Genomic DNA, 26,209 nt, shown 5'->3' with positions numbered 1-26,209 from the left:
AACCCATCCATTAAATTTACAATTACAAAGCTAAAACTCAAATAAAAATGAAAATAAAAGAAAAGAAAAGAAAAGTCAAGAAATCTTACCTCTCTTGCCATTATAGATGAGAATGTATGATAATCTAAGAGATGAAGAATCAAACTAGCAGATTTGAGGGTGGATTAGAGGGTTTTTCGGAAGCTTTATAGGGTTTTACTGTATACCCGTTCGTTTCTTTTGTTTGAGAGAAAAGGAAAGTTTTGAAATTTTGTGGTAAATAAAAACTTATCCTCATTCCTTACTTTATTACCCAGCCCTTTGACCAGTCAAACATGCCCACTGCGGCGCAGTGGGTCACAAAGCACTTCGGACACAAAAGGTGGGGACTGCGGAGCAGTGACCCCATTCACACCCTCACTGCGGCGCAGTGGGGGTTTTGGCAAAAATCCATTACGATTGGTATGACTGCGGCGCAGTGGTGTATGCACACCTACCACTGCGGCGCAGCCAAATATTACTGTTCCGAAACCAACTTTTTCACTTACAAAATTTTTTTTCTAACTTACTTACCTTCATCAGTTTCACCTCCAATTTTGCACCTGCACTTTTCTTGACAAAATAAGTTAAATCTAACTAAAAAAATTTAAAAATGAAACAAGTCAAACACGGGTTGCCTCCCGATAAGCGCTTAATTTATTTACGAGTCTAGAGCTAGACTCGACCATCTTCTAAGTTTCCGATTCAAAAATGGGGACCTCCTCAATCGTCCCCTCCTCCTGTTCTTTTTCCACATACAATTTCAAACGATGACCATTCACAATAAAAGATCCATTCCCATCCCTTTTAAACAATTCGACATAACCGGACGGATACACATGTTTAATCACAAAAGGACCTATCCACCTAGAAGTCAATTTCGGTTGTTTAGTTTTAAACTTTGACAAAAACAACACTTTTGCACCAATCTTAAATTCCTTCTTGCGGATCCTTTTGTCATGATAAATTTTGGTCTTTCCTTTATAAAGCCGGGAATTCTCATAAGCTCCCAATCTAAGCTCATCGAGCTCATAGAGTTGTAACAACCTAAGTTCACCGGCCTCCATCATGTCTAGATTCAAATTTCTCAAAGCCCAATACGCCTTATGCTCTAATTCAATCGGCAAATGACAATTCTTACCGTAGAGCAACTTATATGGCGTCGTGCCAATAGGCGTCTTAAAAGCGGTCCTAAATGCCCACAAGGCGTCATCTAACTTTTTTGTCCAAACCTTGGGGTTATCCCCGACCGTTTTTTCCAAAATTCTTTTCAAAGCCCTGTTGGTGTTCTCCATTTGACCACTGGTCTGTGGGTGATAAGAAGTTGAAAAGTAATGATGAACACCATAACGTTTAAGAACCTTATCTAATTGATGATTAGCAAAATGCGTTCCACGATCACTAATTAAGGCTCTAGGGCAACCAAACCTACTGAACAACTGTTTTAAAAAATCTATGACTACCCGCGCATCGTTTGTAGGCAAAGCCTTGGCTTCAGCCCACTTAGACACGTAGTCAACAACAACTAAGATGTATTGGGACTTGTTAGACGGTGGGAATGGTCCCATGAAGTCTATGCCCCAAATATCGAAAACTTCACATACCTGAATCCCTTGCTGTGGCATTTCATTCCTTTTTGTGATGCTTCCTTGGCGTTGGCAAATGTCACAGGTTTCAACCAACGTTTGGGCCTCTTTGAAGATTGTCAGCCAATAGAAACCTGCATCAAAAACCTTTCTACCTGTAACTGACGGACCATAGTGACCTCCGGTTGGCCCGTAATGGCAAGCATCCAAAATCTCTCTAGTCTCACCTCCTGCAACACATCTCCTGACCATACCATCTGCACAAATTCTAAACAGATATGGGTTATCCCAGTAATAATGCTTAGCATCCGATATGAGCTTCTTCTTCTGTTGACCCGAGAAATCATTTGGTATTTCACCTGCAACCAAATAATTAGCAATATCAGCAAACCAAGGAGCTTCATCAGAACTAGAAATGACATTCTAATATTCATCGGGGAAGTGATCCTTAATCTCCCCATCTTGAAGCTCTTCTCGGTTCGGATCCTCCAACCGGCTCAAATGATCAGCAGCTAAGTTCTCGGCACCTTTCTTATCCTTGATTTCGATATCAAATTCTTGCAACAACAGAATCCATCGAATCAGTCTAGGCTTTGCATCTTGCTTAGAAAACAAATACTTCAAAGCAGAGTGGTCAGTGAAAACAACAGTTTTACTTAATACAAGATATGACCGAAACTTATCAAATGCAAAGACTACCACGAGTAACTCCTTTTCTGTAGTGGTGTAGTTTTGCAGGGCGGGATTCAAGGTTTTACTAGCATAGTAAATTGGCTTGAAATGCTTATCATCCCTTTGCCCAAGCACCGCTCCTACAGCATAGTCACTTGCATCACACATCAGCTCAAACGGTAAATTCCAATCCGGTCCCACCATAATGGGAGAATTGGTCAACTTATCCTTCAATACCTGAAAAGCACTTAAACAAGATTCATCAAAAACAAAAGGGACGTCCTTCTCCAACAAGTGGGTCATCGGACGAGTGATCTTAGAGAAATCTTTAGTGAATCTCCGGTAGAAACCGGCATGGCCAAGGAAACTACGTACCCCTTTCACATTTGAAGGCGGGGGTAACTTGGCTATCACATCAATCTTAGCCCTATCCACTTCTATTCCGGCCCTAGACACCTTTTGACCTAGGACAATTCCCTCGGTCACCATGAAGTGACACTTCTCCTAATTCAAAACTAGATGAGCCTTTTCACACCTAGTCAACATCTTATCTAGGTTATGCAAACAAGACCTAAAGGAATCTCCGAAAACGAGAAATCATCCATGAAGACCTCCATTGAGGTTTCAAGCATGTCCTAGAAAATAGCTATCATGCACCTTTGGAAGGTGCCCGGGGCATTACACAAACCAAGCGGCATTCGCCGGTAAGCAAAGGTACCAAATGGGCATGTGAAAGTGGTCTTTTCTTGGTCTTTCGGGTCGATGGGTATTTGAAAATACCCGGAGAACCCATCCAAGAAACAAAAGTATGCATTTCCGGCAAGTCTTTCCAACATTTGATCAATAAATGGGAGGGGAAAGTGATCCTTATGGGTGGCATCATTCAACATACGGTAATCTATGCAAACCCGCCAACCCGTGACAGTCCTAGTGGCCAAAAGTTCTTTATTTTCATTTTCAATAACCGTCATGCCCCATTTTTTGGGAACACAGTGGACGGGACTTACCCAAGAACTATCAGCTATCGGGAAAATGATACCCGCATCTAAAAGCTTAATCACTTCCTTCTTAACCACCTCCTCCATATTCGGGTTAAGCCTCCTTTGTCTCTGGACAACGGGCTTAGCATCATCAACAAAATCTATCTTATGCATGCAAAAATCAGGACTAATACCTGGAATGTCGGTGGTTTTCCAAGCAAAAGCCCGCTTATGAGCTCTAAGCACGGCTAAAAGATTCTTCTCGTCACTCGAAAGTGCGGACGAGATGACAACGGGTAAAGAGGATTTACCTGCCAAGTAGGCATACTCCAAATGGGCAGGCAATGGCTTGAGCTCCAGATCAGTAGGGGGTACATCAACTGAGTTTGGCACCCTTGAGCTTCCATCAGCAACAACCTTTTCAAAGCTCTCATTTTCTGGAGGTGTCTCATCCTCATCAAGCGCCATCACCTCTGCAAACAAGTCATCATCACCAATGTCTCCAGCTCCCAAGCAAACGAGCTCCTCATCAACTTCTGTCTCCATGAATTCCTGAAACTCTTGATCCAAAGCATCATCGATGACGTCAATCCTGAAACAAGATTCATCAGTTGAGTAAGAATGCTTAATAGATCGTTCAACATTAAACACTATTCTATCCGTACCCACACCCAATGAAATTTCCTTATCTTTCACCCGGATGATAGCATCAGCGGTGTTAAGGAATGGTCTACCTAAAATCAAGGGTACCTTAGTGTCTTCTTTCATTTCCAGGATCACAAAATCAACAAGAAAGACTATATGACCTACTTGGACAGTCATGTTCTCAGCAATCCCAATGGGATACTGAAAAGAGTGGTCAGCTAGTCTTATACTCATACGAGTAGGTCTCAAGATACCGGAAGCCAACTTACTCCAAACCGAGTAAGGCATCAAATTAATACTTGCACCTAAATCTGCTAAAGCCTTACAAGTCAAAGTACGAATGGAACAAGTTATAAGAAAACTCCCTGGATCCTCAAGCTTAGGCGGAATCTGTTGATTCTGCAAGATAGCAGAACACTCAGAACACTCAGCATTGAGATATGTCGCCTTCACCTCATCCATCTTTCCCTTGTCTGTAACGAGTTCCTTGATAAACTTCGCATAGTTGGGCATTCCCTGTATCAAATCAACTAAAGGCACATTAATATGAACATTTTTAATCATGTTAACAAATTTATCATATTGTTCCTTTAATTTGGCCTTCCTGAACCGCTGTGGAAATGGAACCTTAGGCTTATATGGCTTAGCCTCGGGTGTTGCTGCCGGTTTTGGTTGGGTAACCGGAGTCTTCACAGTCGGTTGATCTTCCATCACAATCTCCTCATCCACATCTTCAGCTTCTTCATTTCCTGTATCCTGCACATCTGAAACAACAACATTAGGATCAGGAGGAGGGGGATAGGATCTACCTGTACGAGTAGTAATGGCCTTCGCTTGCTCCTGACGAACAGGTGGTGGAGTGTACTTCTGATTACTGCTCGATCCTTGATTTTGCTTTGGATTCTGCTGAGTGTTACTAGGCAAAGCACCCTGGGGCCTAGATAGAGCCGCCATCCTACTTTCAAGATCCTTAAAGTTAATATCTTGGTTCTTGGCATTTATTTCCACCTTGCCATTAATCCTGTCTAGCCTCTCACTCAACTCCCGAGTATCCTCCCTTATGTTCTGGATACTTGTGTTCGTCTTAATCTGATTACTCATCATTTGCTTCATCATTTCTCTCAGCTCGGCATTAGGATCAGTAATAGAAGAGGAAGAACTCGATCCTTGGCTTTGCTTAGTCTCCTGCTGCTGTGGCTGACTTTGATAGTTGCTCTTTTGCCACCTGTTACCAGAAAAACGAGATGTATTAGCAGGAAAAGAAGAGTTATAGGAATTGTTACCTGATGACCGATTCTGAAAACCGGTGTTCCTCTGAAAACCTCCTTGCTGATTCTGAACAAAGTTGACATCTTCAGGTCCCCGGTTGGGACACTCTTCGGAATAGTGTATGTCTCCACAATGGTCACATCCATCAGCTAGCATCCATCAGCTAGCAGCTAGCACCTTCACATCTCGCTCTAGATATCCAAACCTCGCTTCTTGGTTAGCAAAACCTTTATCCATCTTTGCCGATAAAGCTTGAATCTCATCAATTACACTAGAACTATTGCTTCCATCGGCCCTTCCAACCTTGTTTTGCTTGAATCGGCTCTCATTCTTCATGAACCTCTTATCATCCATGGCCGCATTATCTTTCACCATCCTCTCCAAAATGTCAAAACCTTCATTTGGAGTGATCTTGCTAAAACTTCCACCAAAAGCATATCCCATCTCTCTTTTTGAAGCCTTGGTCAATCCATCAAAGAACAACTCAACATATTTCTCCTTGGTCAAATCATGACCCGGACAATTCACCAACATCTCTTTAAAGCGGATCCATGCATCTACCACATCTTCCCCATCTTCTTGCATGAAAGACCTAATCAAGTTCTCCAATTGCCTTTGAGTTCTAACCGAGTAAAACTCTCCAATAAAAGCTTCCTTGAGTTGATCCCAAGTTGTAATTGAATTCTCGGGAAGATCATTAAACCAATCCTCGGCTTCTCCGGTAAGAGTGATAGGAAAAGTTTCAAGTTTCACGACATTCATTTGGTTTTGGCCATATTGGTAGAGCCGTGCCAACTTCTCAAACCTCTCCAAGTGCTTATATGGATCCCACTTCTTCTTTCCATCAAACTTTTGTTCCTCGATGCTCTTTAAATGATTCGGTTTCAAATTAAAGTTCTGGTCGACCGCCGATGTTCTAATAGCGGAACCATGAGCCGAAAGGATATTGCGGGTTCGGTCTCCATACTTGATATCATTCGGATCTATTGGCGGATTGTCACCCATCTCTTCTTTTACAAGTGCAAGGTCAAAGAATTCCTCAAGAAAGAAGCCTTCTTCGTCCCAATCTGGTGGTGCCGTGTAGTTGATCCTACGTCTAGGTGGGGTTTTTAGTGGACTAAAAAGAGGTCTCCCTGAAGAACGCAAAATCAACTATTGCAGTATCCTGCAAAACACAACTAACACCACGCGTCAAATGCACCTGTGATAATTCAAATAAACAAGTCTAAACTAATAAAGCAATTAACTTCCTTACGCGTGAAGAAGGATCAAACCACTAAATAAACAACTAAATCGACACAGAATCCCCGACAGCGGCGCCAAAAACTTGATGTGCAAAATCGAGCTTTAAATTTATAAACGAAAACTACCAAAGAACTAACTACTACGCACTCACGGGCAGTGGACCCGATCGTCTGTAATATAGTTAAGAGGTAAGTCTGAGTTCGTTCTCAGGGACTGTGAAATGATTAGTTGCTTGTTAAATGGTTTGGAAAACAGGTGTTGCTTGAAAATTCACCTTTTGACAATTAAATAAATTGATTTGCAAAATGATTACATAAAATTAAAAGACAAGTTCAGAAGATATAATTAAAAGTCATCCACCTTGACTTCCCTTGACTTCAAATGTGATTGCATTTGATGAGTAACAAATTCTCTAGAGTTTGAAAGATGGTCGTGACAAGATTATACTACTCACGTGGTACCACCAACCGTGAACATATTATCGAATCACCTAACTACTAGTTGAATTACCCAAGCCGGTACCACCAAGACCAAGACAATCCTCCTAAATATCAGTTTTTGTTGACTAATCAAATTATCAATTGAACCTATGTGATAATAACGTGGTACCACCAACCGATATCAATCACGTTGACAAATTTAATCTTTTCTTAAAATGATATTCACTATCATACCATGAACTAGTGATAATTACTTATTGACAAGTAACCGTTTTAAAATCACATACACATTCAACTGGTACCACCAACGAAGAATCATATGCAACCAATATCGAAATTAATTAATTGAAAAGAATTAAAATCATCAAGATCACGGAACAACGATAATTAAACAAACCCTTTTGAATTAAAAATATAGCAATCACATTATTCGTCTCGTTTCATCAAGGTGGATGATTAAACAGTTAGCCACTCATGATCAATTCGCAATAATCAAAGAAATGGAAAAGAAACATGAGGTACCAGTTGTTTGAAGAAAATAAATTGCAAGACAATAATGTAGATACGATCTAGATGGGTGCCCGTAATATCTTCGATGAGTCCGCCTAAGTGTAACACTTGATTGGAGAAGGAAGAATCCTGATAGAGCAGCTCCTAGAAAGAATTTGAATACCTTGAAATTCGTGCCTAGGGTTTATATTTATACCCTTTGAAAAATAAGGCTTTAAGTCGGCCGTTGACTTTTGTTGACCAGTCTCCCACTGCGGCGCAGTGGTCATGTGATGGCCTCCACTGCGTCGCAGTCAAATATCTCTGCCCAAATCTACGCGTGCAAACTGGGTGACTGCGGCGCAGTGGCTTCGTACACACCTACCACTGCGGCGCAGTCATGCCTTATGACTTGTCTCCGTTGACTTTCATGATCACTGCGGCGCAGTGATCCTCGATTACGACCACTGCTGCGCAGCCAAAACTCACTGTTTCAAATCGTTCGAGAATGTGTGACCACTGCGGCGCAGTGGGCATGTGTACGCATCCACTGCGTCGCAGTCAACCTATAATCACCGATCTTTCATTTTTCAACTTTTAACTCGCAACTTTGATCCTTTCTCCTACACGAATCCACTCTTAGACATCATAAAACACTTCTAGGCCAATAAGTCTTCCAAAAATGCACCAAATGAACGCATAACCTGTTAGAGCCTGAAACCACTAACAAACACCATAAATGCGCCAAATGTACACGAAAACGACTTAAAACATATAAATAAATAGCCAATAATGATGTGGGTAATGGGTATAAATTAGTCACATCAGTACATCTCCAGTTTTATAATATAGAAGCAACTGATGAAATCAGGGTAGATGTTTGTCTCTTCCTCCTTTTTTTTTTACTTATATTTTGGTACAGGCTAATTCACATAATTCAACCAGTATAATTCTGTTATTTATTTATTTATTTTTTTGAACGGCATTCTATCCTACTCCTATTTCTAAATATTACACGCATGCCTGCCAGGACTCTTGAAAACCCCACTATTAATCCACCCCACAAATGTGGGAAGTGGGACTCGAACCCAGGTGGATCCTCCCAAGGTCAAAGACCTTACAAATGGGCCACCAACCCCATTGGCAGTATCTTTCTGTTATATGTTTTACTTTTTAGTTGTCCAATACTGAATTATTCCATGCTCGATAATTCAGCTATAGGCTATCTTGGGCCCAGATTCAACACTTCAGCCGTCTTCGTAGGCGATATATCCAGCTTTATGCTGCTTCATTGCAAGAGTTGTCAGATTCAAATGACCCGGAACTCAGAAGTATTGAGAGAGATCTTGACCCCAAAGTAATTCTTTTATGGAGGTATGTGATTGTGATTCTAGTTTTTATGCTATTAATTGCTTTGATTGTAAGTACTGTTTTTTTTTTTTTTTTTTTGATTGTGATCTTTCTGGAGATTATGTGTTGATCTTTCAGGTTCCTTGCACATGCAAAAGTTGAATCTGTAAAATCGAAGGAAGAAGCCGAGCAGCGGATGCTTAAAAAGAATAGTTGGTTCTCGTTCGGATGGTCGGCTAATCTCTCTATCTTCAGAAGTTTCTTTTTGGGATTAGTTTCCTGGAATGTAACTATCTTTGACCGAATGTCTATAGTAGGAAAAAACTAAAGTTGTGTGTATTGTATGTAAGCAACTCGAAAAAATGTTTATCGTATGTAAGAAAACATACGTGGTAACCATATACAGGTGCCACTTGTCAGATTTTAATTGGTTGAAACGAAATTCTTACATACAATACACACAACTTTAGTTATTTCCTACTATAGACATTCGTTCAAAGTTTCTTACATTCCAGGAAACTAATCCCTTTCTTTTTATTCCTTCCATTTTCTTTCTGAAAATCTGCAGTAGTTTTTTATTTTCATGATCTTATTTTACTGACCTTTTTTATACAAATTAAGTAATCATATTGTTACATCCTATTACTGTGTCTTTCCATTCAGGCGTTCTGCTCCAACTGATACCCTGGAGCAAGATGAATCCGAAGGATCTCAAAATGTTGTGGACAGGTTAAGCAAAGAAGAATGGCAAGCAATTAATAATTTATTGAGTTTCCAACCAGATGAGGACTTGACATCACAGTCAGGGAAAGAGATGCTAAATATGACACAGCGCATGGTAGTCGTGTCCATTGGTCAAGCTGCTGCTAGAATTATCAGTATGAGTGAAACTGAAATGGTATGTGGTAGATTTGAACAACTTCAGATCTCCACAAAGTTCAAACATAGAAGCGTCTACTGTGATCTGACATTGAAGTTCTATGGATTGTCGGCCCCTGAAGGTTCACTTTGTCAGGTTTGTTATGAATCACTCAAAATTCTGTTGGCTAAAATATAAGTTGATTTTTTTTTTTCATAAAGTTCCAAGTTGTTAATGTAAGTAGAAGAAGATTTTTGTTTTGTCTTTAATTGACTTTTAGGATGATTTTAACTGTTTTTGATTTGAATCCATGAAAAGAATTACTGTTGGTTGACCTCTGGTTCTTGCATATACTATAGATATTACGTTCATGTATTTCTTCCCTATATATCGTCCTGCAACTCACATACAGATACTCTTGTTTTTGAGAGATATAATGAATGCATTTGTGTCAGCCTTTTTAATTCTGCTTATTACTTATGCAAAATGACTTCTCGTTTGCAGAGCGTCTGCAATCAACAGAAGGCGAATGCATTAGGTGCTAGCTTTGTGTATTCACCCGTTGGAGAAAACCTAGATTGGAGGCTTTTGGCAACAATATCTCCTTGCCATGTCACGGTGATGTTTTCTAATATTATAAAACAATATATTTTTATGGTGAAAAATGTTTGTTCGTATGCTATGGTTTTGGTTTCTCGCTGTGATCCTAAAGTGTTGATCTATTTTGTCTTACTTCCAAATATGGTGCAAAATGTCCATTTGTCTGCAATGCTTCTATTAAATGTCCCTGTTTCAAGTCTTCTATATTCTGTTGTACAGTTATCCACACAAACTTCTAGCTTGTTTTATTTTGTATAGTTATTTTGTTGGATATTAGTCTAGGAAACAAGTCAACAACCACTGGAATATCTGTTAGGCCACATACTTAAAGAGTTCAAGGGTCGACTTTCCCTGATATCCTGAACAGGGATCTATATTCTGTTAGGGACTCTCATCTTTTTGAAAATCAAAGACTCCTTGAGTATTATTAATGTGTTCCATATTTGATAAAAAAAATTGTTTTTTCCTATTGTTTCTCAAGGTTCGGTAAATAATAGGATGATTATGAATGGCAAGTTTAATTGGCATTGCCCATAGTTGGCCGGAAGTATTCCTGGAAGTCTAGAACTATGTAGGGCTTCAAAGAATAGCAGGGCTTGTTCTTCTCTAAGTTGTTAGGAACTCAGGTCTGATTATTAACACACACACAAAACAGAATCTGGAAATCAAACAGAAAATAAATAACACGAAGATATAACGTGGTATCTCACACACGGTATGTGTGTGAACTAATCCATGTACAAGAGATAGGTATTTATAGGCTACATAATTATGGTTAGCAAACTTGCTCCCCAAGTTAGACAGCAACCCATCTAATCAGGCCTCATGCCTTCTGTATAATAAATTCTGGGCAGCCCTAGTTGGGCCTAAGACAACATACGGCTAACAAACTCCCATTTGTTGTTCAGTGTGCCCTAGTTAACCTAAAGGCCAGCTGCCAAGCTGAAGCTATGCATAGCTTCAGTTTTTCCAACACCACAGACTTGGTAAACAAATCTGTTGGATTACTAGTACCTGAGATGTTCTTTGGACTGATAGTGCCTTTTTACTAATCAGATCTCTCACAAAATGATACCTCATCCCGACGTGCTTCGTCTTCCCATGATAAAATGGATTTTTCGCCAATTTAACAGCACCCTCATTGTCACAGTACAATGAGCAATGAGTAATCAGCCTGTTGCTTCCCCAAGTCTTCAACCAAACTAGTTCTTTGCTTGTCTCTGAAACTGCCATATACTTGGCCTCTGTTGTAGATAAAGCTATACTTTTCTAAAGTCTGGACATCCAACTTACTGCTTTACCTCCCACTGTAAAAAGATACCCGGTAGTACTCTTAAATGTACCCTTACAACCACCCAAATTAGCATCAATATAACCTCCGAGTATAACATCTTTTCTCTTGAAAAACAACCCCATATCTCGAGTACCCTTCAAATAACAAAGAATTCACTTAACCCATTACCAATGTTTTTTTCTCTGGATTAGACATGAATCGACTGACAACCCCCACGACATGAGCAATATCTGGTCGGGTGCAAACCATTGCTAGGAACTCGGGTCTGATTATTAACATACACATAAAACAGAATCTGGAAATCAACTAGGGTTTTTCTTTTATTGAGTGATAAGAATTACATGTACAAGAGATAGGTATATATAGGCTACATAATCAGGTTTAGCATACTTGCTCCCCAAGTTAGACAACTTTTGATCCTTTAATTTTCAAGGCCTGCTGTTACAGCAGCCCGTCTAATCCTCCTGCCTTCTGTATAATGAATCATCCGGTGCTTCGCTTCACCTGTACTCCTGATGATATCCTCACCTAGGATAGAATCACGAATGCCGTTGAACTTGAGTTTAGTAGATCCTGATGAACTACTAATGGTTGTGACAAATCCTGACCAACTCTCTGGTAAAGAGGATAAGAGTAATAAGGCTTGTACTTCATCATCAAAGTCAATATCAACTAATAATAACCGGGATATAAGATTATTAAAGTCATTAACATGAGCAGCAACAGACGCACCTAGCACCTAGCTCTGATACCACTTGCTAGGAACTCGGGTCTGATTATTAACATACACATAAAACAGAATCTGGAAATCAACTAGGGTTTTTCTTTTATTGAGTGATAAGAAGTACATGTACAAGAGATAGGTATATATAGGGTTTTTCTTTTATTTAGCATACTTGCTCCCCAAGTTAGACAACTTTTGACCCTTTAATTAATAATGCCTGCTGTTACAGCAGCCCGTCTAATCAGGTGTCCTGCCTTCTGTATAATAAATTCTGGGCAGCCCTAGTTGGCCCTAAGACAACATACGGCTAACATAAGTGCCCCTTTACTTAAGGTTTGACCAAATTAGGGTTCATTTTAAAGCAGAGAGGTGATATGCTAGCCCTAGAGCATCATGAAATTGGTTTTGCTATTGATTGCAAGGAAACTTTTGATTGTAGTGTACAAGGTCATATTGAGGGCACATGGATCTCTCTCTTTACCAAAGATATGTCTTTCACATTCTTGTGATGCTGGTTGGGTTTGCTCATTAGAGGAGCTGATTCCTCGATGGTGCCTAATATTGAAAGCCATGCAAACGACTCAGGAATGCAAGCAACGATGTTATTAGTCGGTTTATGTCTACTCCATTTGATGCAGCATTCTACTGAAAAAGGGTCTTGATTAGCTCCGTTATGGACATATATTACTGTTAGATATTTTGATACGAGTCATGAAAGATGTCCTCATCGTATGTATGCTGTGTATATTTTTGTGTTGGATCTTTTGTCACGGAAATTCATACTTCCCGATTTAGTTGTACTATTTAGATCTCAAATATTGAATGACAACACAAACTACTTTCAGCCGAATTGACAGGGACATACTTTGGTACTCAGGCAGTATTATATCTCTTAAAAATAATCTAGTAAAAGTTAAATTTCCATCATCTTGTTTCTAGACGTTCGGCCGGAATAACTTGGCCTTTATCCCTCCACTAAGAACTATCTAGACCACAGGATAAGATTGCATTATTGGTCTTTCTATGATTGCATTATTGGTCTTTCTATGATAAGCACAAAATGATAGCCCTACAGTTGCATGTAATTGCTTATGCTTTATGATCCCTTTTGTGATTACTCTGCCATGTTTTCTTGTTTTATTTATTTCAGGTATTTCTTATTTTGTTTTACCTCTTTGGTTTGCTAATGTTGTTTTTTTGTGACTGAGGTACAGGTTTTGATGGAAAGCTATAACCGCTTTCTTGAATTCATGAAGAGGAGCAATTCTGTTAGCCCCACAGTTGCATTTGAAACAGCAACTGCTTTGCAGGTGCATTTTTAGATGATCTTGATAATTTTAGCTATATCTTTGAGAAACTTACAATACACCTCTTGATGAAACAAATGCAGAATAAGATAGAAAAGGCAACTCGTCGAGCTCAAGAGCAATTTCATACAGTGTTGGAGGAACAAAGCAGGTTTATATTTTTAAATTTTCTTATACAAGGATAGATATTTTCTCATGATGGTTTATCTTATTCTCAATGGGTTTAGTGCTTTGTAATTTGTTATGCAAAAGGACTGTTGCTTTAATTGTTCGCAGTAGGATGCAGTTTAGAACAATGCTACCACTATACCTGATAGTAACAACTGACATGCAAGTATGCAACGTGTTAGAAGCTGGAAAATTTGATTAACTGGCCTGATTCTAGATAGGCAGTTCTCCAAATACAAAAGCACGATAATCAAAATTCTAGATTGTTAAAATAAAGATATGCAAGAACAATACTCTGAGTGGCAATTACTCTTCCTATCTTTTTGCACCACTTTCCTACTAAAACTCCCGGTAAAGCGACTTGTCTTCTAGGCGAAAATGAGGAAATTGGCTTGCTTTCAGATCATGGTCTCTTCCCACGTAGCTTCCTTTGTTGATCTGCGAGCATGTATCCAACGATGAGCTAAAATTTGGGCAGGTTTCAACTTTCCAGTTTCGAGTAATCTGCAAGGATGGAATAGTATCAGCGAGAAAATCACCACGAGCAGGTTTAAGCAGATACGTGAATAGCGGAATGTATACAAGAGTGAGCAGGTAATGCAAGCTCATATGCTACTGGTCCCAAAAAATCGAGGAGATAACTTCTCGTAGCATCTTTGTGCCAAACTCTTCTGCCGTTTAGACTGAATTTGAAGGAAAACTGACTGCATCTCCCACAGTCCCACCTTGAAAGATGGCTCAGGCTATTTTTGATCACTTTTATTTTTCATTCGATTGTGTGCTTTCTGCAAGTTAACCCGTAAGAGTTGTAACATATCATCTTATTAGACAGTAAATAAGATATTAAATATTAGAGGGACTAGAATGAAAATTGTTTGCCTATTTAATCTCCTTGTATTCTTTTCACACAATAACAATTATACAAATCAGTTACCAAGATTATTATGGTATCAGAGCCCTTGACTGTTCTTCTTCATTCTGACCTTTCAATTTCTTTTGCTGTAATCACAACAGCTTCTTTCTTTTTGATCATCAATGGCTATCACAACCTTCATTACAGTGGAGAAAACAAATCACAACTCCCACAAATTTGGTTTCACTCTAAGCCCTACCAATTATGGCTACTGGAAAACAATGATCCAACCTTTTTTAATCACCAATGGTCTCTTTGGCTACATCGATGGATCTATTCCCTGTCCATCTAAAACCATTACAGCCCCTTCATCATCTTCTGGTAAAGAACCACCTCCGACAATTGAGGTTCCAAATCCGGAATATCTTGTGTGGATCTCAAATGATGCTCATGTCCGGATGCTGCTACTTTCCACAATTTCTGAATCATCATTCAAGCATGTTCAAGGCGATACTTCTTGTGAACTATGGCTTTCATTAGAGCGTGTCTATGCACCACATTCATCATCACGAGAATATACACTCAAAACACAATTGCTTAAAATCGAGATGAAACCAGAAGAAACACATACTGCCTACCTTACACGTGCCCAAGAATATTCTGATGCCTTGGCAAATATTGGTGAGCCAATGAAAGAAAAAGACATAGTTATGCTGGTGATTTCAGGACTTAGAGAAGAATACACACCTTTAAAGTCCACCTTAATCAATCGACATCCTCCTATTGCATTTTTGGAATTAGAAAGTTTACTTGCCGATTATGAGTACATGATAAAAAAGGTTGCTCCTGATGTTCCTGTTTCTGGTGCCCAGGCCTTCACGGCCACTAACAGCCGTGATTCTACATCTTCTACAGGTTTACAACTTTCAGCAGAAACCATTCAATCACTTCAGCAGCTTATGACACAGTTGGGGTTTAATGTTCAACCCGCACAACAGGCTAATCAGGCTTTTTATACCACTCGAGGACCACCGAGTCGTGATCGTGGCTCTTCCAATCGTCGTGGTCGTGGAAACTACAATAACAATCATCAATTTTACAACAACAATAATCACAATAATCGGAACACCAGCTCTACAGGTAACAATCCTAGATTTTCTTGGGCATCTAACCAGAACATAGTCTATGGCTCTTGCCACAGGTGTGGGATTGGACATGTTCCTTGAGATTGTCCTAATCGAAACCCATCTACTATTCGCTCACGAAGGTAGCCTCCACAAGCAAACTTTACTGATTATCGCTCACAAGCATCATGATCTTGGCTGCCAGATACTGGTGCTAATAGTCATCTGGTATCTGATCTCGCTGGCTTTGACACCTCTGAACCCTATTACAGTACGGATACACTTCATGTTGGCAATGGCAAAGGTTTACCCATATTACATATTGCTTCCACCTTATTTACCTCCCCTAATAAAACTCTTTCGATTAACAATATTCTTCATGTTCCACCTGTTCAACGATTCTGTCATGACAACAATGTATTTTTTGAATTACACTTCCTTTTTTTGTGTAAAGGATGCGGTTACCCGAACTACCCTCCTCACTGGTCCAAGTAAAGACGGTCTCTACTCTTTCACCATGTTGCCTTTTCTTCTGTTCATGCTTCCCTTGCTACTTGGCATCAAAGACTTGGGCACCTTCATCAGCAACTTTTACGGTCTATGATTTCCAAGTATTGTTTACCTATTACAAATAAATCTGTTTTTTCTTTTTGTAATTCATGCTCTATGGGCAAATCAACAAAAACCAGTTTATCTCTTTCCGATTATAAAAGTTCTCATGTTTTAGAATTGGTCTTTTGTGATGTTTGGGGCCCTGCTCCCGTTCCATCTTTCTATGGTCATCGTTATTTTCTTCTTTGTGTTGATTATTACACTAGATACATGTGGCTTTTCCCATTAAAACAGAAGTCTGATGTCTTTTCCACCTTCAAACAATTCCACATTATGGCTGAACGACAATTTACCACCAAACTTAAATCTGTACAAACTGATTGGGGTGGGGAATTTCGTAACCTATCACCGTTTTTCAAAAATCTTGGAATTATACATCGTCTTTCTTGCCCTCACACGAGTGAACAAAATGGGTTTGTAGAAAGACGCCACCGCCATGTGGTTGAAACCGGCCTTACCCTCCTTGCACAATCTGGTGTTCCAATGCGTTTTGGAACTTTGCGTTTGAAAGTGCCACCTTTTTAATTAAACGTATGCCTTCTCGTACCTCCAAACACATTTCTCCTTTTGAACACCTTCTACGCCGCAAACCTGATTTATCTTTCTTGCGTGTTTTTGGGTGCCAATGCTTCCCTTACCTACGCCCATACAATCCACACAAAATGGATTTACGTTCCCTACCTTGTATCTTTCTCGGGTATAGTCCTTCTCACTATGGCTATCAATGTCATCCTACCACTAATCGCCTATATGTTGCTCGTCATGTCCGATTTAATGAGCCTATTTTCCCTACCTACAAAAATGCCAAAACACCTCTTTCACATCATCTCCTGACCCCTGCTTTTCTTCCTACCCCTCTTCTGCTCCAATCGAATCCAACACCTCCATCCTTCTACTCCTACACCTCCATCCTTTCCAAATTCACCTGAAACCAAAACCAACAGCCCACGACTGGTTTCCTCTACAACTCAAAGTAATCAATCCGACTCTCCGCTTCCTCAATCTGGTACACAAATAGACCCGCCACCAATAGCCCCACAATGACCTTAACCTACCTATTCCACCACTCCGTTTCACCTATGCTCAACGCCAAAACGAACCACCTTCTACCACCTCTTCCACACATGAACACATAGCACCTCGTACGTTCCCGACCTCCAAATTTTAGACCTAACCCCAAACAATGAACTCCATACAATGCCTCAGCCTTCCATGTTGCTACTAATCCTTCTAACACCAAACCTTCCACCTTTAGTGTAGCCAACAAAAGTCCCCATTGGCGTGCCGCCATGACTGAGGAATACACAGCCTTAATGAGAAACGATACATGGACTCTAGTGCCCTTAATGAGAAACGATACATGGACTCTAGTGCCACCTGTTCCTAATGCTAATGTTGTTGATTGTAAGTGGGTGTGCCGGTTGAAACGCGATGAAAATGGGAATGTCAAGCGTTACAAAGCTCGCCTGGTTGCAAAAGGGTTCAATCAAGAGCCTCGCATTGATTATCATGAGACATTTAGTCCAGTTGTCAAATCCACCACTGTTCAAGTAGTTCTTTCACTTTCTGTCACTCCCATTAGCCTCTTCGCCAACTTGATGTTCACAATGCCTTCTTGCATGGTGATCTAAAGGAGACCATATACTTGAGACAACCTCAAGGGTTTATTGATCCGAACGAGCCAAATCATTTGTGTTTGCTCCACAAGTCTTTGTACGGACTCAAGCAAGCTCCCCGGGCTTGGTTTCATCGTCTTTCTAGAGCTTTGTTGGATCTCGGTTTTCCTGGGTCCATCTTTGTTTATCTACTCTAAACATGGGAATCTTTTATACATGCTTGTTTATGTCGATGACATCATCATCACAAGTAACAATACCAGCCTTCTTGATAACATCATTAAACAACTCAGCCTCACTTTTGCCATCCAAGACATGGGTCATTTATCTTATTTTTTGGGCATTGAGGTGGTTTCTAGAGGCAAAGATCTTCTTCTTTCTCAACGGAAGTACATAACAGAGATCATTCACAAGGCAGGGCTCTCCCAGTCAAAGCCCATTGATTCTCCTATGGCCACAAACACTAATTTGGCACCTGATGATAGTGCTTCGTATGACAATCCGGTTAAGTTTCGCCAAAATGTTGGTGCTCTTCAATATGTAACTCTCTCAAGGCCAGATATTACCTTTGCAGCTAACTAAGTTTGTCAGTTCATGCACTCCTTCATGCACTCCCCCACTGTTAATCATTAGTGTGCTGTCAAATGAATTCTTCAATACCTCTAGGGTCATGCTGATACAACACAAGTCAGCCCCGGTTCTTCATGCCTACACAGATGCCTACAGTCATTCTATGCATGATCTTACAACATTTTCAGATGCAGATTGGGCTGGATCTCTAGATGACCGTCGCTCCACGGGGGGATTTGCCATTTATCTTGGATCTAATCTCATTTAATGGTGTGCTCGTAAGCATTGTCTCTCGTTCATCTAAAAGAATTGACATGGCTTTAGCAGACACTGTAACAGAATTGACATGGCTTGAGGCGCTCCTAAAAGAACTTCATGTTCCAATGATATCAGTTCCTGTCTTGTGGTGTGACAATCTTGGTGCCACCTATCTCTCAGCTAATCCAGTCTTTCACGCTCGTACAAAACATGTGGAGATCGATTTCCATTTTGTTAGAGAGAAAGTTGCTCAACGGAAGGCTCTCTGTCCAGTTCATCAGAAAACAAGATCAAATTGCAGATGTGTTTATAAAGCCTCTACCCTCACAACGGTTTCTTCTTCTTAGATCCAAGCTACGGGTCGCTCCCCGACCTTAGCTTGAGGGGGAATATTAGAGGGACTAGAATGAAAATTGTTTGCCTATTTAATCTCCTTGTTATTCTTTTCACACAATAAAAATTATACAAATCAGTTACCAAGATTAACACATCTCTAGTAAGTAGCTGAGTTTCCAAATCGGCATTGTTAGTGTCGCCCTTTACATACAGATATAAATAACCTTAAATGTAGTTGTGCAAGTGGAAGTATGGAATCCCTTATAAGAGTATGTAGTCCTAGGAGCAGTGAAGATAGGCCTTATAACAATGATTAATAAATTGCATTTGATCGGTGATAACTTGTACTCATCTAGAGAGAAGTGCGACCCAAACAAGACGGTTCTTCTGAGAAACATAACATCGTGATGAGAGACTATGGAGCCAGGGTAACCGTGAAGACGGACAATTTCTTTGCACAAGATTGTTGCGACACTTTTGGTTGTATAAGAATGAGCTAACGGCAAGAAATTAGTAATCAACCTGCAACCACCACAAGTATAGCATCAATCTGTTCGAAGTTGGTAGACCTACTATAAAAGTATAAAACATGGGAACTATCCTCTTAAATCTACCTGAACTTGCTTTGTACAGAGAGTTGTTTACTTGCGACCCTTTCACGAACAAAGTCAGTCTACCTCAACATGCTTTGCACCTAGATTATCACACCATAATGTTGGTACCGTCTGAGTAGTAACATGGAGTTCGGCATTAGTGATTGAAGTAAGTGAGTTCAACAACGGTGTCAACCAAAGGTTTGTATTCAGAATCCGTAGATGTTTCAAGATTGTTTTATATTTGCGAGCATCATGAGATTAAGTTGGAGCCGAGGTCTTGGTTTTAAAAAGCGCGCCTAAGCCGAGCTTAAGTGCTAGGCACACCTAGGCGCAAGCCTTAGAGCTTTTTGGTACCCAAGGCACAAGGTGTACCAAAAGCGCTAGATTTTTGGCTTTTTTTTTAGCCCAGTCACTGAAAAGCATGAGCTTTTGGTACACGAGGATTTTCTTTATAAGTAAAGTAAGTAAAGTTTTTTTTTTCTTACCTCTTCTTTCTTAACAAGATTGATCTCTTCTTTCTTTTTCCTCAACAACACCAACAATCTTTTGAGGGTTTCTTTTCAAAAACCAAATTTGATCAAAGCCGGACTTAAACGAGGATCCTACGGATTGTGTTTTGGTATTTTATGTGTTATAGTTACTATATAAATAATTTATAATTTTTTTGATAAGTGTGCGCCTTGCGTACGAAAAGCTCGCCGCTTTTGCGCTTTGTGCTTCCGAAATGGACCCTATCGCTTTTGTGCACCTATCGCCTTTTAAAACCAAGGCCGAGGTAAACTGCATATCCCCCGGTAGAGCAATAGTCATCGGGGCAACCAGCCCAGTCAAACGTTAGAAAAGGCTTTTAAGCTTTATGCGAAAAAGTGAAATCAGTATAAGCATGTAACATCGTGAATTATCGGCGCGCTCAAGGAATTGAAGGATGTATTACTTTTGTGACAAAATAAGATCATATCCATAATGTTTCCTTGTGCATGAAACAAGGAAATATTATGAGGTTTGGTTTGTTTAGGATTTTGTTGTAGATTTGTATGCTGAGTGCAATGTGGGGAATGATATCAAGGGATGGAGGTTGGGCTGTTTGGGTTGTGTGGTTAGGAGGGATGTATTAGGCAGTTTGGTTATTTGGTGTGTGTGTGGGAGTTGTGGTGAGGTTAGTTTGTTTTGCTTGGATTAAGGTTGTGGGTGGTATAAGTGAAGTTGGTGGTTGTGTGTGTGGGGAGTTGTAGCAGGACGAACAGGGCTCCAAAGATTAACCGGTGTCCGGTAAGTGGAGACACAGGGGGGTGGTAGGTGGGGAAGTGTTTGGTGGAGAGGGTTGTGTATAAAAGGGATGGGAAAACTAATCAAAAAAAATATATAACTGGTTATGTAAATACGTTGAGACACAAGGTCCATTCACCTATAACCATGATGAGACTTGAGAGGTGCTATACCCCAATAAAATACAAGTAATGGACTCAAAATCCATGTTATGTTTGTTGTAGAGTCGGATCTGTGTATAAAGAAACACTATAAACTCTTAACACGCCGCAAAAAGGGTGAAATAGCGTGAAAGCGCGTGGCGGCTCTGGCAGCGGTGAAATTTGGTTGGGTTTTTTAGACTTGAATTTTGAAACTAATGTCTGCGGAGATGTTGTGTGATTCGAAGATCTAGAGGATTAATTGTAGTTAAACAGATGGTGAATATATTTAGGCATTTTTTTTATCGGAATTTTTGGCCGGATTGTTTGTCCGGATTTATGGCTCTGATACCATAACTAACATTGTAGATTATTACGAGTATATTGAATTATGATTATAAGGATTACAAGAGGCTATATTTTTAGAGTGGCCTAAACTAATGCAAGGAAACTAATATATGGAAACTTAATGTATGTCTAACTAGACGAATACCCGCGCAATGCGGCGGCAATGATATAGACGGCGTGATGGTCGTGGCGACGTAGTGTAGATTATTGATGTAAAAAGGTAGTGTAGTTTTTTTAGGAATTATAAGATTTAAGGGGTAGATATTGTAAATTAATTTCATTAAAGGTATATTAGGTATTAAATAAGAGGATGGATAATGTTAATTATGTTAATAAGGGTATTTTGCGTATTTTAAAGATAGAAAAGTTAAAAGTGAGGAGTAGTTTGTTTTATAAAGGAGTAAAGATAAAGATAGGGTTGTCTGTGGGACAATATTCTAATTGAGCTTTAAACTTCAAAGTGACATACAATAGTCAATTAGATTCATAATGGTTGACCTTTGCAAAATCTTTTAGATAAAAACTTCTTTTATTGCATGTCTTGTACATATAATATAAATGGCAGATTGGCATCATTGTGATTTTAGTGCTTATTAATACGTTGAATGTTTATTTGAAGGTTTATGCTTTTTGTTTTAATTTAGAACTGACCTGGCTTGCTATATCGTGTCTTCTCCTATAATATACATTATGATAAAGCTTGTAACATTTCTTACTTGTATCATGTCCTCGATCTTGCAGATTTGCTCTTGATATTGATCTTGATGCTCCAAAAATTAGAGTTCCTATAAGGACAAGTCCATCTTCAGAACATGATAGCCATTTTCTTTTGGACTTCGGTAATTTTACATTGAAAACAGAGGTATGTAACATCAGTTGTATTTTGTATATTGTTATTTACTCAATGTACTAAACACACTGTTTTGCAGGAGGACCAACCTGATAATCAAGGACAAAACTTATATTCTCGCTTTTGTATTTCTGGAAGAGATATAGCTGCCTTTTTTACAGACGGTAGTTCTGATCTTCAGACACGTGACCGGGAATCTCTGAGTCAGGGTAGCCAGCTTTCGGCATATTCTCTCGTTGATAGGTGTGGGATTGTTGTTATCGTTGATCAGGTAAAATTACCTTAAGCTTGTTTTTCTAAGTTTATGCACCTGCGATGCACTATCTTATAAAGGTTTCTTTACCTGTTAACTGAAGATTAAAGTACCTCATCCGTCTCACCCGTCAACTCGTGTTTCTGTTCAAGTTCCTACCCTCGGCATTCACCTTTCACCTTCCAGATTTAGCCGGCTTATGGAACTCTTGAGTATACTTTCTGGTACTATAGAAAGTGGTACGAAGCTTGTAGAAGATTATCAAGCCGAACATGCCCCGTGGAGTTCCCCTGATCTTGCGACTGAGGTTCAAATACTTGTTTGGAGGGTATGTAAGCTTTCAGAAAGTTAACATATGCATACAAATATGTGTATTTTTCATCCTTAATTAGTTTTTTTCTGTTCAGGGGATCGGCTATTCAGTTGCTTCATGGCAGCCCTCGTATATTGTCTTGTCTGGACTGTATCTTTATATATTGGAATCCCAATCATCCCAGAACTATCAGCGGTGCTCAAGGTGCACATGTTTTTCTTCTCTATTTTGAGTATTGCTGCTGCTCTTTTTGTTAAATAAATTTATAACTTATGTTTGGTCAGATTTAGTGAATGCCTTTTTTAGAAAAGGCTCTCAAGTATGTCGACTTATATTTTTTGAACCGAAATGCTGCAGCATGGCTGGTAAGCAAGTTTATGAAGTACCCTCGAACAATGTTGGTGGTTCTTCATCCTGTATTGCTGTCTGTATAAGAGGCATGGATATGCAGAAGGTATGAGATTTGTGATATGTTCTTTTTTCTTCATTGCCTAGAGAGCTAGTTAGCAATTGTGTCGATTATGGAAAATATCCAAGTCTATTTTATCGAATGAACAGATAAATTTAGATTACCAGCAACTAAATTCTGAGGCAACTAAATGAGATCTAAGATTAATATTCCCTTCTAGGGATAGAAACCTTTTTACAATCTTTCCGCGTTCCAGTTTGTGATCATATGATAGGATGTGTTTATCTAGGAAGAGGGAGTAGTATATATTTAGGTGTGTGCCATCCAATATAATTCTGTTTCAGTGGCTTTCATATTCTGAAATTGGACAGCTTTTTTAGGATCAGGGAGTCTTATTTATTATATTATATCTTTACAATGATAGCCTAAAGGTGCATCATTCACGATGTGACTTTGATCACCAAATACATTAGAAAAAGGTTACTGGTGTTTTATAAATACTTTTGGCAATATGGTGCTAATCCTCTATTGTTTCTTGGTGTTATACGATGCTACTACTTAAAGGCTCTAGAGTCTTCTAGTACGTTGGTTGTAAAGTTCCGGGACGAGAAGGAAAAGGCTAGTTGGTGGAGAGGACTTGTACAAGCAACCTACCGAGCATCTGTATGATATTAAAGTTTGAGTAGAGTTTATCCACTTTAATAGCTTCATCTTCACTTAGCTACAAGCTATGATCTTTTAATGTAAATGGTGTAGGCTACTTCATCGGTTGATATACTTGGACAGCAAGGTGATCTTGTCATAGAACCTTCAGAACCTCGCTCTATTAATACGAAGATAGCTGATGTTATTGTTAATGGATCATTGGTGGAAACAAAGTTACTGATATATGGGAAGGTGTGATGTTTTTATAGTGTACTAAGTGTTCAAGAAGTATTCTAGTATGATATTTGTTAGTGAGACTGATATACAAAGGTTGTTCTATGTTTCAGGTTGAAAATGAGGTGCATGAGGTTGAGGAGGTTCAGATTCTTGAGGTTCTTGCTGTTGGAGGAAAGGTTTGCATGCTCTGTCTTGTGTTTCTATTATTAATAAGCTTTAAGTGATATACATAATAGCATTATAGTATATATATATAGAGAGAGAGAGAAAGAGAGAGAGAGAGAGAGAGAAGTGAGTATGGGGCTGTTATGCACCCAACTTGGGTGAAAAACCCCTCACATACCAATATTTTAATATTTTGAATAAATGTTTGGCCCCCCATGATTTTTATGGTTAAAAAAAGGTATGTGAGGGGTTTTTCACCCAACTTAGGTGTCTAACAGCCTCATATTCCCTTCCCCCATAGATTTATCTTTTTCTCTTTTGAGGGCACGTTTGGTAATCAGAAACCTAAAATGAGCTCCTTCCTGTTTTTTTTTAATGGGTTATTATTGTTTATTTCATTGGCAGCTGATGATGGTGTGATTTTATAGTGCATATGATTTTAGATTGGATTGTTGTATCATATTAATGGATGTAGTCGATGTTCATTTAGTGCTACTGTATTTTGCAGGTATATGTTGCATCTTGTGAAGGGGATTTGACGGTCAGGGTGAATCTGCACTTGTTGAAAATTAAAGATGAACTCCAGAGTTCTTCGACAGGTCCACAATATTTAGCTTGCTCTGTTCTGGAGAACCACCGCTCTCTTGATCCCAAAGGTATTGTAAATCAACAGGTGGAAGAGGTATTAGTAAGCTTGGCCGAGGAGGATGATGCTTTCACAGATGCCTTGACAGATTTCATGTCATTGCCTGAATCTGTGGAAGCTTTGATTCATGATAAAGATCAAGTAAAACGAAGAGGTAATTCTGGAGATATATTCTATGAGGCAGAAGGCATTGATGACTCTGATTTTATATCACTTACCTTCTTGAAACGAACTCCTCAATCTCCTGATTATGATGGTATAGATACTCAGGTAAATGATTATGGCACTGATAATAATCATAAACGTGATACAAGGAAAAGATAGATGGTTTGTCATGTAATGCCTTTCTTTTTGTTGATGAAATTACTTCCAGATGAGCATCAGCATGTCAAAGTTAGAATTTTTCTGCCACCGTCCCACTATCGTTGCTTTAATTAGTCTGGGCATTGATTTGGGCACTGCAAGTAGTGATAGCGGTACATCAAAGAAGGAGCAGGAGAATGAAACCTCATTACAGAAAGAAAAGGGTGAAGAGCATGTGCAAGCAAAAGTTAAGGGATTATTAGGACACGGGAAGGCTCGAATTGTATTTTTTTTAAACATGAATATTGATACCGTCACTGTATTTCTTAACAAAGAAGATGGTTCTCAGCTTGCGATGCTTGTGCAAGAAACTTTTATGTTGGATCTTAAGGTGAAGCCTTCATTTTATTTTTTGAACATATATATATAATATATACCCAAACACTGTTATATAATGTAAACTTTGCTCTAATAGGGATGCCTTTGTACGCTTTCTTCTTTATGCTTTTGTAGAATAACTTATATGAGGACATTTTTTGGGATATGTATTTTATGTTCTAACTAATACTTGTCTTAGGTTCACCCCGGTTCTATATCTGTTGAAGGTACACTAGGGAACTTTAGGCTGTGTGATTGTTCCCTTGGTACAGATCATTGTTGGGGATGGCTTTGTGATATACGTAACCAGGGGGCTGATTCCCTTATCCAGGTACACTGTCTTATACTTGATGTTATATGCACTAGGTTTTTAATTTGATTTATAACTTCACACTGATCTCTCTCTCTCTCTCTTAATTTCACACATATCAGTTCACATTCAAGTCCTACAGTCCTGAAGATGATGATTATGAAGGATATAACTATAGCTTGAGTGGCAAACTTTCTGCCGTTCGTATTGTGTTTCTCAACAGGTTCATTCAAGAGGTTAGCTTGAACTTTCTCTGAAGTCCAAACCTTTTTAGAGATCTTTGTTCTCATATGACATTATTAGTTACTGTCTGCTATTCAGATTTCCTAAAAGAT

General features: G+C 39.3%; 1 protein-coding gene across 1 annotated transcript in view; it reads left to right on the top strand.

Annotated features, from left to right (window-relative positions):
* The window catches only part of LOC122606820, a 52,510-nt gene that overhangs the window by 9,862 nt on the left and 16,439 nt on the right, over positions 1 to 26,209 (top strand). Inside the window, exons 12-29 of the mRNA XM_043779686.1 lie at positions 8,560 to 8,718; positions 8,833 to 8,925; positions 9,358 to 9,709; positions 10,058 to 10,171; positions 13,386 to 13,481; positions 13,562 to 13,629; positions 22,107 to 22,227; positions 22,295 to 22,486; positions 22,572 to 22,796; positions 22,876 to 22,985; positions 23,139 to 23,235; positions 23,755 to 23,853; positions 23,947 to 24,087; positions 24,183 to 24,248; positions 24,746 to 25,153; positions 25,257 to 25,577; positions 25,764 to 25,895; positions 25,997 to 26,110. Coding sequence (XP_043635621.1) covers positions 8,560 to 8,718; positions 8,833 to 8,925; positions 9,358 to 9,709; positions 10,058 to 10,171; positions 13,386 to 13,481; positions 13,562 to 13,629; positions 22,107 to 22,227; positions 22,295 to 22,486; positions 22,572 to 22,796; positions 22,876 to 22,985; positions 23,139 to 23,235; positions 23,755 to 23,853; positions 23,947 to 24,087; positions 24,183 to 24,248; positions 24,746 to 25,153; positions 25,257 to 25,577; positions 25,764 to 25,895; positions 25,997 to 26,110 — 2,908 coding nt within the window. The remainder of the gene's footprint in view (positions 1 to 8,559; positions 8,719 to 8,832; positions 8,926 to 9,357; positions 9,710 to 10,057; positions 10,172 to 13,385; positions 13,482 to 13,561; positions 13,630 to 22,106; positions 22,228 to 22,294; positions 22,487 to 22,571; positions 22,797 to 22,875; positions 22,986 to 23,138; positions 23,236 to 23,754; positions 23,854 to 23,946; positions 24,088 to 24,182; positions 24,249 to 24,745; positions 25,154 to 25,256; positions 25,578 to 25,763; positions 25,896 to 25,996; positions 26,111 to 26,209) is intronic.

The sequence above is a fragment of the Erigeron canadensis genome, chromosome 7 (genome assembly GCF_010389155.1).
Source record: "Erigeron canadensis isolate Cc75 chromosome 7, C_canadensis_v1, whole genome shotgun sequence".
In the NCBI taxonomy this organism is placed as follows: domain Eukaryota; kingdom Viridiplantae; phylum Streptophyta; class Magnoliopsida; order Asterales; family Asteraceae; genus Erigeron; species Erigeron canadensis.
The sequence above is the reverse complement of the archived record's forward strand: the minus strand, read 5'-3'. Positions and strand labels throughout refer to the sequence as shown.